At 59.7% G+C, this 12,357-nt stretch overlaps 1 protein-coding gene across 1 annotated transcript in view; it reads right to left on the bottom strand.

Annotated features, from left to right (window-relative positions):
* Positions 1–1,014: 1,014 nt before the first annotated feature.
* The window catches only part of SHC2 (SHC adaptor protein 2), an 18,068-nt gene continuing 6,725 nt past the window's right edge, over positions 1,015–12,357 (bottom strand). Inside the window, exons 9-12 of the mRNA XM_026457289.1 lie at positions 8,936–9,094; positions 5,766–6,076; positions 3,299–3,432; positions 1,015–1,717 (exon numbers count right to left, since the gene is read on the bottom strand). Of these exons, the coding sequence (XP_026313074.1) occupies positions 3,304–3,432; positions 5,766–6,076; positions 8,936–9,094 (599 nt within the window). The 3' untranslated portion in view covers positions 1,015–1,717; positions 3,299–3,303. The remainder of the gene's footprint in view (positions 1,718–3,298; positions 3,433–5,765; positions 6,077–8,935; positions 9,095–12,357) is intronic.

Here is a 12,357-nt window from a genome sequence, read left to right as displayed (position 1 = left end):
GATGGATGGATGGATGGATGGATGGATGGATGGATGGATGGATGGATGGACGGACGGGTTACTGATGGATTTATAGATGGATGACATACAATGGATGGATAGATGGATGGATGGATGGGTTACTGATGGATTTACTGATGGATGATATATGATGGATGGATGGTAGATGAGTGGGTTACTGATAGACATGTAGATGGGAGGATGGATGCATGGCTCTGTCTCCACATCTCTGAAATAAGAGATGTGTCATCGAAGCCCCTTTTGGGCCTGCCTTTGGAGAGCTCCAGTCCTAGTTAAGGACAAGCCAGAGTGGCTTTTTCTCCCCACACACACCCTTACTAGACCTGTCCCCCAGGGCAGGGGTAGGGCCTGCCGCCTGCAGAGAAAGCAGGCAGAGATCCTCGGCCCGTGACAGACGTGGGTCTGCAGGGATGTGGCGAGGCTGGGAACCTCTCTCCTGGGAAGATGCTGTGTTGGTGGGAGGAGGAGTTGGGGGGGGGTCTCTTGGAGCCAGAGGCTCAGATACGACAGCAGGTCTAAGGAATGGAGTTGGGGTGCTTGAGCATGATGCTTGGCGTCGGGGAAGAGCAGGGGCATTGACGGGGTGTCTTGGAGAGAAGCCAGGACAACGGAGGAGCCCGGCCATCTGGGGCTATGCTGGGGGCATCTTGCAGGAGAAAACAAACAGCTCTTGTCTGATGTCCTGGGCTGTGTTGAAAGACAGGTTTGGCATTCGGGTGATAAACTAGGGTGTCTCCAAGGCGGTGAGAGAAGTGTTTAATGGAGAAGCTGAAGTGTGTTTTATCCTGGATAAAATGGAGGTCACCGAGAGAGATGCGGGGGCTGCTGGGCACAGGGTCACCCCACAGTCTGCCAGGTATGGGCACACGCGTAGCCCCGCCTCCCTTCTCTCCAAGTCCGGGCCCTCAGGGAGGACCCCTCAGCTCTCCACCTGGGTGACTCGTCCCAGCCCCAGCCCCGCAAGGGCCCCCAGATACGCAGGCGGGCTCGTGCTCTCGTGGCTGTTCCCAGGTTTAATGACAAACCGATCCGAACATCTGGTCTAGATCCACAGCTGGGAGGGCGGGATTGGGCGGAAGCTGGTGGGCACAGCCCAGGCCGGGCAGCCACGTCCTTCCCCCTACTCCCAAGTGTAAGGGCCTCACAATATCAACGGTCTCGGAGCGGCCCGGCTACCCCGGAATCCCAGGTAACCTCAAGGCTGCCTCCACTTCCAACATCAGCATGTGTCCTGGCCTGAGAACCCCAAAGCACCTTAACTGACCCCCATCAAAGACAACTGTGCACCCAGTTCCTCAGGTGGGAAAAGTAAGCCCAGCCAGGCCTGGAATCCACCTCCTCCCCAGGGTCCTGGGAGCCCTGACTCTCCCGGGCGTGAGACCGAACCAGCCGGCCAAGAGGGGGACCCACAGGCCAGGGCTCCCAGGCAGCAGCTGCTTCTGGATATATTTTCTTTAAAGGCGAGAAATGGTTCTGTCTTTGGTATGAAAATCCTCACTCCAGAAATAGGAGGGGGTGGGCAGGGGCCCCGGCAGGAGGAGGCTCTGCCCAGCCCGGGCCGGCTGGAGGGAGGACCATGCCAGAGGCTCATGCGAAGGAAGGAGAGGCAGCGGCGGTTCGGCCTGACCAGGATCCAGGAGGAGGGCTGAGAGCCCCAAGGCCACGACAGGCAGGAGCCGGGGCTGAGCACGGTCACCTGCGGGCAGAAAGAGAAGACGAGGTCAGGGCTGAGACGGTGGCTGCAGACCCGGGCTCCGGTGTCAGCCACACGGCTCTTCTGACTGACCATCATCTCCACGAGTGCCACACCTCACGGCCAGCCCAGAGCTCCTCAGCTCGCACGGCTGGGGCGCCCGTGCAGGTGACCCGGGTCCTTGCTGTGGACCTAGGGAGGGCCTTAACCTCTCTGCTGTTTCCTCGCATGCAAGCGAGAATGCCGACCCCGGTGCCTGTCTCAGAACCGAAGGGTTGAGCACGTTCCTGGGACAGGCCAACTGCCTCCTGAGCAGGACTCATTACGCCTTCGGGGTTATTTCTGGGGTCACCAACGCCTTTCGGAGAGGACGCAGGCAGGGACCGGTTGGAATGGAGCACAGGAGCCCGCAGGCCGTTCTGGTGCCTCACAGGAGCCCCTTCTCGGTCCCCAAAGCCCCTCCCAGACCCGGAACCCCCTCTGCCTGCAGCCCGAGGCCTGGCTGGGGGTGGGGTGGAGGCCGCAGCCGTGTGGGGGAGGTGCCACCCAGGAAAGAGGAGGCAGGAAGGAGACTGTTGTCATGGGGACAGGAGAGCGGCCCGACCTGGCCCAGAAGCACAGCCCTTGGGGAAATTCCATGGCCCCCTCCCCCTGCTGGCCCTCCCTCCTCCCCCGCCACTCTCAGCCTCCACTCCCTCCAGCCCCACAGCTGCACCTCTCCTGCCCCAACCTCACCCCCGAGGAGAGACCCTGAAATCACCCAGACCTGCCTGTCCCTCCCCCGTCGAGGCCCTACCATGGGTCCCCGCCAGCCCCACAGCAAAAGTGGAGGCCCAGGGCTCCGCGGCCCGGCCTGAGGTGTGAGCTTCTCACTGCCTGGGTTCACCCGCCAGCCCCTGCCTGTCCCAGCCCACCGTCCTCTCCGGCAGTGTCCACCCCTCCTCCGGGAAGGAGGCCTGGACACCCAGCACGCAGCAGGGGTCCATCAAGACCAGGTGACGTCCATCCCAGCCAATCACAGCCTTACCATCACGGCTGCACGGGGCCACTCTCGGGGACGTGCCCACCACAGCCAGTGACGCGTGTCCACACATGACCTGCACACAAAGGCTCACGGTGGCCAAAACGTGGAATCAGCCCCAACGTCCGTCAGTGGACGAATAAACAAAATGTGGCCCCGTCACACAGTGGGACATTATCCAGCCGTGAGCAGGAGCCAGGCTCTGCCCCAGGCCACGGCACGAGGCACCCTGAGGACGTCACGCTCCGTGAGAGACGTCAGACACAGAAGGCCACGCAGTGTGATCCCATTTCTAGGAAATGTCCAGGACAGGCCCATCCACAGAGACCGGAGGCGGATGTATGGGGGTTGGGGCGGGGGAGGGGACAGGGAGTGATGGCTGGTGGGGACTGACTGAATGTTCTGGAACACGACAGAGATGGTTGCACAGCTTGGATGCTGAACACCCGAGTCGTGGCCTCTAGAGGGAAAGGCATGGCGTGTGAACCGGGTCTCAATCTTCAAATCAGAAAAGAATCGGGCAAAGGGGACCAGGCCGGCGGCCCACGGCGGCAGCCACACACCGGGCTCAGGGCTCCCGTGAGACCACGCCGCGCAGGTGCAGCTCGCTCTCCGCGGCCACGATGGGCTGCCCGTTCTGCAGGTGGTGGTCGATCAGGTGGCTGATGCTCTCAAACAGCACGTCCTTCGTCCGCACCTGCAGGACAGAGACCTCGGCATCAGCTCCCGGGAGCCGGCCTGGACCCGTGGAGTCGGAAGATCGGCGATCTGGGGTCCTGCCGGGGAGCTCCTAGGGTGCCTGAGTGGATGAGTGGCTGGACCAGGGAATTCCAGGACGCCAGCCACAGGATCGGCCTCAGAATTCCAGAACCACACATGGGCACGGGCTCTGAAACCCCCAGGGTTCTGGGGCCACGCTTCCTGTTGGGGGCTGAAGGGTGACCCCAGAGCCTGTGAATGTGACCTCATTTGGAAAAAGGTCCTTGTAGATCCACAAGTCAAGGGTCCTGGGACGAATGCGTCCAGGATGAGCCAGGTGGGCCCTAAGTCCAATGACTGCTGTCCTGACAGGAAGAGGAGAACAAGCAGACACACAGGAGAAGGCAGAGACTGGAGCCATGTGTCCACAAACCCACAGCACCCGGGAGGCGGCCCCCAGCGGGCGCCGGGAGGGGCCTGGGACCGAGCAGCACCCAGGAGGCGACGTGTCCCCGGCTGCTCTGAGTTCATGGGTGACATGTCCCCGGCTGCTGAGCAGTTTGTGGGTGAGGCTGGGGGCCCTGTGCACATTTCACGTGGGGAACAGGGGCAAATGCACATTCCTAGGCCTGCGGCAAAATCATCTCCTTCCATGGCACTGGGAATGGGAGCTGGGAATCTGCCTTTCGACAAGGTACTGGTAGACGTTCTGAAGCTTCCCCAGGTCTAGGGGCTGCCGGTCTGACCCCAGGGATCCATTTAACAGAGGGAATCTGGCCTGGGAAAGAACGGAGGCGTCACCCACCAGGCTAGAGGCTAGGCGGCAGCGGGGGACCAGAAACAGTCTGGAGGGGGCTCAGGAACTGGGAGAGCAGGCGCCTCTCGCCCAAGCCCTGCCCCTCTCCAGCTTTGTCCCAGGCCGGGGTGCACAAGTGCCACCCCTGCCCCCCCGCAGTGTGCTTCACGCAGAGACCAGGCTCACACCAGCCCCAGAGCCACTCTGACGGTTTGGCTGGACGGCTGAAAACGCCTCCTGCAGTCTGAGAGGCCTCCGAACCCTCCAGCACCTCCTCACCTGAGAAATAACCCGTGTAGCCCTCAGACGCTCAAAATGCTTCATAAACCCTAGAACTCCTTGTAAATTGGAAAATGCTTTGTAAACACTAAAACGCTTTAGAAGCTGGAGATTACTAAATCCCATTGGCCCAGAGCAACTGTAAGATGCACCACGATTTTAGGTACCAGGAGGAGAGAGAGGAGAAAAACCTCCCTGTTAAATAATGATGCAGTTCAAGTATGCAATCGATGGTTTTAAAACAAAATCCAGACTCCAGAGACGTCAAAATTGGGGCGGGGAGAGTGTCTATCTCAGAATTGAAGCAATTAGGCCGGGCATAGTGGCTCACGCCTGTAATCCCAGCACTTTGGGAGGCCTAGGCGGGCAGATCATGAGGTCAGAAGTTCGAGACCAGCCTGGCCAACGTCGTGACACCCCGTGTCTACTAAAAAAATACGAAAAATTAGCCAGGTGTGGTGGTGGGAGCCTGTAATCCCAGCTACTCAGGAGACTGAGGCGGGAGAATCACTTGAACCCGGGAGACGGAGCTTGCAGTGAGCTGAGATTGTGCCATTGGACTCCAGCCTGGGCGACAGTGTGAGACTCCGTCAAAAAAAAAAAAAAAAAAAAGAAAAAGAGAGAGAAAGAAAGGGAAGGAAGAATTGAACTAATTCAGTAACTTGATTCCAAAATTCCTTGTAAATTGAGACTTGCTTTGTACACCCTCAAATAAATTAGAACCTGAAAATACCATATTTGTCCCTCAAATACATCACCATTTGTAAGATGCATAAGTCATGATATATGGGGGGAGAGCATCTTATGATGCATGAAATCGTACGACTGGGATTACGACTGGTAGGCCAAGTCAGGAGGATCACTTGAGGCCAGGAGTTCGGGACCAGCCTGGGCAACACAGCAAGGCCCCATCTCTACAAAAACTTAGCTGGGGACGGTGGCTCCCACCTGCAGTCCCAGCTACTCAGGAGGCTGAGCCAGGGAGACCGCCTGAGCCCAGGAGTTCGAGGCTGCAGAGAGCCATGATTCGGCCACTACACACAAGCCTGGGTGACAGAGCCAGACTCTGTCTCAAAAATAAAATGGAAGATACTTTGCAATTGTACAGTACCTGGTCAAACGCAACATCTAGAACAATCTGGAAAAGCTTCGTAAACACGGAAAGCCCCTGAATGCCCTCGGGCCGGAGACCCTCCCACCTGTGCCCAGCTAAGCCCCCGGATGCCCCAAGACCCACCCACCTGCGCCCAGCTTACCACGCCCTCGGGGTCCACCAGCAGCAGGTGTTTGGGCTGCCCGGCGTGCATGCCGGTGAGGACATACTGCCCGGGGTTGGTGACGCTGTCTCGCACAAGGAAGTCCCCATCAGCTCGAAGCATCCTCTCTGCCGCCCGACGGCTCATCCGGCCGTGGTACCAGGGCTCCTGGCGCAGCTGTTCCTCTGTGGGGGCCACAGGGGCCCGGCGGGTAGGGGGGCTGGGCCACTGGTCCTCCAAGGGAAGGGGGGCTGCTGTCATACCTGCGGCCACTGAGCACTCATGCAACTTCAGGGCATCCTCGAAGGGTCCTGCAGGCCGGGGACAGCAGCGCTGGGCAGGCAGGGGCAGGCAGCTGCTCCCGCCGGGACCAGAGCTGGGAGAAACGGGTTCCCCGGGGAGTCCCCTGTGAACTGGTCGGCCTGCACTGACCCAGCACCCAGTGTGTGAGACTCATGCTCCACCCAGCCCTGTGCGCGCGGTGGGCTCACGTGCGGCAACCGGGACCCCCAGGCTGGGTTTTCTAAGCCTGTACAAAGGATGACAGCAGCTCTTCCCTTCAGAGGTTAACTCCTATTTCTTTTTCTTGCCTTGTTAGGTGGGTCTCCTTCCCATAGTACACGCCTCTTCTTTCCTTATCTGGTCTTACCGCATTGGCCGGGGTCCCCAACGTACCCTAAATACTCACGATGAAAACCAGCTTCCCTCTGCTGCCTCTAGTGTTAAAATGTTCTGCCCTGGGTTTTCTTTTTTTTTTTTTTTTTGAGGCGGAGTCTCGCTCTGTCGCCCAGGCTGGAGTGCAGTGGCCGGATCTCAGCTCACTGCAAGCTCCGCCTCCCGGGTTCCTGCCATTCTCCTGCCTCAGCCTCCCGAGTAGCTGGGACTACAGGCGCCCCCCACATCGCCCGGCTAGTTGTTTTTTTTTTTTTTTTGCATTTTTTTAGTAGAGACGGGGTTTCACCGTGTTAGCCAGCATGGTCTCGATCTCCTGACCTCATGATCCACCCGTCTCGGCCTCCCAAAGTGCTGGGATTACAGGCTTGAGCCACCGCGCCCGGCCTGCCCTGGGTTTTCTAACGGCTTCCAACAGGGCCGACATCCCACAGGCCGCTCAAAGGCTTTCCTCTGAGTCTCCGTCCCCTCATTGTCAAACAGGTGTGGGCTTGTCCCCAGGCAGAAAGCAGCATGGTTCAGACACCACAACACCGGGGCCCCAGCCCTGACGGAGACGCATCTACCTGTAGCTTGAGCGGCCTCAAATTCCTCCAGCTCCTGGCCCTGGGGGGTCCTCCCGCCCTGACCCTGACTCCCTGGTCTCCCTGTGGCTGGGCCAGCCCCACCCCCTCCAGCTCCTGGCCCTGGGGGGTCCTCCCGCCCTGACCCTCACTCCCTGGTCTCCCTCTGGCTGGGCCAGCCCCGCACCCCTCCAGCTCCTGGTCCTGGGGGATCTTCCCGCCCTGACCCTGGGGCTGAACCAGCTCCAGCTCCGCGCCTGGCCAGTCAGCATGTTCATCTCACCCTCCCAGCCAGCGACAGGTTCGGGAATGAGCACGTGGCGAACCAGAGGCAGCCCCAGGACTTTTCATCACCTTTCCTGAACCAGGGCTCTCTGGCAGTCCGGTCACCCTGAGGGACAGCCTGCCTCAGAAGGAAGCTTACAGTCCCAAGCCCCTCTTTTCCCAGCTGAGGGTGGCCATGGGGAGCCAAGAGGGCCAAGGGTAGTGCTTGGGACCCAGCAGGCGCCCACTAGGTGCCAGATGGTGTCATTGTGATGCTAAGGAGACGCTGCATTGTCAGCTGGTGGAGGGAAGGAAGAAATTTGCAGCTAGCTTGGGATGCGTCCTGAGCTCGGCCGAGGACCCTCTCTGGCAGCTCCGAGCCAACACCCCTCCGAGCTCGAGGAGGGCAGAGCCGAGGCTGCAGGAAATCAGGAGAATTCCGGACACCTCAGGCAAGGAAGGACAAGCGACAAGCCTCCTCCCTCGGGCTGAGGGCTCCCTTGGGCTAGGTCATCTCACGGGGAAGGAAGGAGTGGGTTCACCATCAGACTAGCCACTTTGTCCAGAGGTGGACTCAGCCTCCCTCACTGGACTGGGCGTTCCTTCAAGCAGGAAGCTGTGCCTCCCCCATCAGGCTGGGGTTTCCGTAGGAAGAATCCTCAGAGCCCGGGGTCACGTGAAGAGGAAACTTAAATTCCCTCATCCGACCAGGGAGGCCCAGAGGCAGCGTGGAGACCGGCGGGCCAGGCAGCTGCAGAGGCCAGGAGTCCCACAGAGAAAGGACGAGGCCTCCCCTCGCAGACCGAGGAGTCCCACGGGGCAAGGGTCTGGCTTCCCCTGTTGACCCGAGGGTCCCACAGAGGGGGCCGCAGCCTCCCCCCACACTGCTCATTCTTTCAAGGTGTGACGAAGCCCCTCCCTTCAGACTGGGGGTTCCGACAGGGGCAGGTGGGTCACCCCCGAGAGAGCAGAGCTTCTCGCAGAGCAGGGCCAGCGGCGTTCCCCACGAGACGGGGAGTTCAGCAGGGAGGCCCCAGGAGACGGGGTCCTGTGGGAGGGTCTGGGCCTCGCCCATCACACAGCTGGGCCGCACTCGCTGGAGGGGAATGGGCCTCCCCTGTCAGACTGGCCCCATTTTTTTTTTTTTTTTTTTTGAGACGGAGTCTCGCTCTGCCGCCCAGGCTGGAGTGCAGCGGCCGGATCTCAGCTCACTGCAAGCTCCGCCTCCTGGGTTCACGCCATTCTCCTGCCTCAGCCTCCCGAGTAGCTGGGACTACAGGCGCCCGCCACCTCACCCGGCTAGTTTTTGTATTTTTAGTAGAGACGGGGTTTCACCGTGTTAGCCAGGATGGTCTCGATCTCCTGACCTCGTGATCCGCCCGTCTCGGCCTCCTAAAGTGCTGGGATTACAGGCTTGAGCCACCGCGCCCGGCGTGACTGGCCCCTTTTAAGGCAGAGTCCAGGCCAACCCCATCAGACAAGTTCTCCGACCGGAGACAGACTGAGCTTCCCCGCCCCACCCCTGTGGACTTGAAGCATCTCACGGGGAGAAAGGAGCCGTCCCCATCAAACCGGGGACCCCCTAGTGAGTGGGGGTGGGGGTGGGGTTGAGCCTCCCCCACCAGACAACAGGCCGCGCGATGATGCCCGCCCCCCAGGCTGCCCACGTACGCATATCAAACAGATCCTTCTTGGGACTGTCCTTGGGCTGCAGGAGCACCGCGTCCTCCGGCTCGGGGGCGTCCAGACCCTGGGTGTTGACATAGAGGTGTTCCTCCAGGTCCAAGGGGCCCCGGGCGTCCGCCTGCACATAGCCGTCCCCTGGTGGAGCTGGGGAGTGTGAGGAGGGGCAGGGGGTCGGCTGGGAGCCAGGAGAGGGGCTCGCAGGGAGCAAGGCCCTGGACACTGGGCAGGGTCCCACCAGGAGCCTCCCCCGCCATGTGTGCTGCTGGCTGCAGGGCAGATGCTGCTCTGGCCTCCCCATGGTAACCCAGCATCACCGGGAGTGTCTTACAGCAGCAGTAAAGCCCTGTCGGGGCTCCAGCGAGGGACACACGTGGGACAGCGTGCGGCGGGGGCTGTGGGCACCAGACATCCACGCCCAGGGAGAGGGCAGCCGCTGCCCCACCCAGCCCCGCCACGGCCCCCTTCCCGGCTCAGGGACCAAAGCTTCCCAGTGTGTATGTTCAGTCTCCACATTTAAAAATAATCACAGTGACTCTGCTTCCCTGTAATTACGCTATCAACATGGCACACGTGGGTCACTTGTTCTGACTCGGTTCTATTTTGAGATTTTCCTTCCTTTCTTTTTTTAATTGTATTTTGAACATGTAAAGTATTTACATGGGGCCGGGCGTGGCGGCTCACGCCTTTAATTCCAGCACTTTTGGAGGCGGAGGCAGGTGAATCATTTGAGGTCAGGAGTTCGAGACCAGCCTGGCCAAGGTGGCGAAACCCCGTCTCTACTAAAAATACAAAAAGTAGCCGGGCGTGGTGGTGGGCGCCCATAATCCCAACTAGTCGGGAGGCAGAGGCGTGAGAATCACTTGAACCTGGGAGGCAGAGATTGCAGTGAGCTGAGATTGTGCCATTGCCCTCCAGCCTGGACAACAGAATGGGACTCAGTCTCAAAAAAAAAAAAAAAAAAAAAAGTATCTACATGGCTCAAAAGCCGGACCGGCATCGCAGGTGTCCTCGGGGCATTCCCTCGGGACCTGCCTGGACCCCGCCTGCATCATTCTGCCGGGTCCTGACCAGGCTGCCTCTGCCTCGGAACAGGGTCTGGCTGTGACGCCACGTGACCGAGAGGCCGCACTAGCCCTTGCTGGGTGACGAGAGCAAGGGCTTGTCTCTGGCCTTCCCAGTCTACCAAGACGGGGCACAGATTCTCTCAGCTTCTTAGGGTCAGGGTGGGCAAGAAGGAAGAAATGCAGTGGCAAGAGTCGAGAGAGGGGAGGACGGCACCGCGGGAGGCAGATGGGTGGAGGAATCCGTGCACCCTGGAACTGCGGTGTGGCATGTTTGTAGGAGTTCTTGGGCAGCGAATCCCGAAAGGCACGACGAGCAGTGAGAATAGCCTGGGTGTGGGCACGGGGGCCGGGAACCCTGGCGAGCCCCTCGGCAGGGGTGAGCTGCCAGCATCGCAGAGGAACATGGGCCAGGACCAGCTCACAGCTGGGCACCGGGTGGTTCCCGATGGCTCAAGCTTCTCCAACCTACTCAAGGGCTCTGACGCTTGGCAGCGAAATGCCAGATTGTTTAGGAAGATCTAAAAAAAGCTCAACACAGATGTTAGTAAGGCTGTTAGGACCCAGGCAGCCACAGGCGGGACCGCTGGGTGAGCCGACTGCACAGCCGCCTCGAGGGTGACGGGCACCGCGGGTAACGTAAGGTCAGCACTCCGTGACCGGGCAGTTCCCAGCTCAGCATGCACCGGAGAAAAGGGCTCATGGGAAGCAGGGGCACCTGCCGCGGAGCTACCTGAGGGAGCGGGAGGGTCACTCAATGCCCATCAGGAATGGCCTCGGTTAGAGGGAATTGCACGCGGCACAGGGCAGGGGAAATTGCACAGGGAAGAGGGAATTGCACAGGGCACAGGGAAGGGGGAATTGCACACGGCACAGGGAAGGGGGAATTGCACACGGTACAGGGAAGGGGAATTGCACGCGGCACAGGGCAGGGGAAATTGCACAGGGAAGAGGGAATTGCACAGGGCACAGGGAAGGGGGAATTGCACACGGCACAGGGAAGGGGGAATTGCACACGGCACAGAGAAGGGGGACTTACACAGGGAAGAGGGAATTGCACACAGCACAGGGAAGGGGGAATTGCACACGGCACAGGGAAGGGGGACTTGCACAGGGAAGAGGGAATTGCACACGGCACAGGGAAGGGGGAATTGCACGCGACACAGGGAAGGGGGAATTGCACACGGCACAGGGAAGGGGGACTTGCACAGGGAAGAGGGAATTGCACACGGCACAGGGAAGGGGGACTTGCACAGGGAAGAGGGAATTGTACACGGCACAGGGAAGGGGGAATTGCACAGGGCACAGGGAAGGGGGAATTGCACAGGGAAGAGGGAATTGCACAGGGAAGGGGGAATTGCACACGGCACAGGGAAGGGGAATTGCACACGGCACAGGGAAGGGGGAATTGCACGCGGCACAGGGAAAGGCAAATGCACACGGCACAGGGAAGGGGGACTTGCACAGGGAAGAGGGAATTGCACACAGCACAGGGAAGGGGGAATTGCACACGGCACAGGGAAGGGAAATTGCACACGGCACAGGGAAGGGAGGCTCTCTTGAGCCCAGGGCTTCGAGACCAGCCTGGGCAACACAGTGAGACCTCACCTCCACAAAATTTAAGAATTTGTTGGGTGCAGTGGCGCAGGTCTGTGGTTCCAGCTACTCTGGAGGGTTAGAAGAACTGCTGGAGCCTGGGAGGTGGAGGCTTCCCTGAGCTGTGATCACGCCACTGCACTCCAACCTGGGCGGCAGAGCAAGATGCTGTCTCAAACACAAAAAGCCAAAGCTCGAAGTGCCCGGTGGGAATTTCGGTTGAGCGGGCAATTACTGATTCCTACTGAAACGGCACGGATGCCCCTCCGTGGGACGTGTTTGTTGAGTCCTGGCACACAAGCGGACCGTATAAGGTCACCGCACGACTGACTGTCATGGCAAAGGCCTGGAATCAACGCAGATGTCCAGGAGCAGGGTGTGGGAAGAACCCGCGATGCTTGCCCCGTGGACACAGCAAGGCGGAAGACACATGGGTGGCACACCCCATCTGCAAAAACGGGGGCTGTGAGGCACGTTTGAACCAGCTTGAGTATCTGGGCAAAAGCTAGGAAAATAACTCAGGAGCCACTGACAGCTAACAGTGGCTGCCTGATCAGGGAGGCAGAGAAGAGATGCAGACCGGGATGAGAGAGATCGCTCACTAAACGGCTTTTTAAACTCCGTGATGTTTTGAACCATGTGGATGAATGCAGTACCTACATCCAACACACAAGGAAGCCTAATACTGTGTGGATGACGCAGCACCTACATCCAACACGCACGGAAACCTAATACCGTGTGGATGACACA

Source organism: Piliocolobus tephrosceles, chromosome 21 (genome assembly GCF_002776525.5).
Source record: "Piliocolobus tephrosceles isolate RC106 chromosome 21, ASM277652v3, whole genome shotgun sequence".
NCBI lineage: Eukaryota > Metazoa > Chordata > Mammalia > Primates > Cercopithecidae > Piliocolobus > Piliocolobus tephrosceles.
This window is presented reverse-complemented; position numbering and strand designations above follow the sequence as displayed.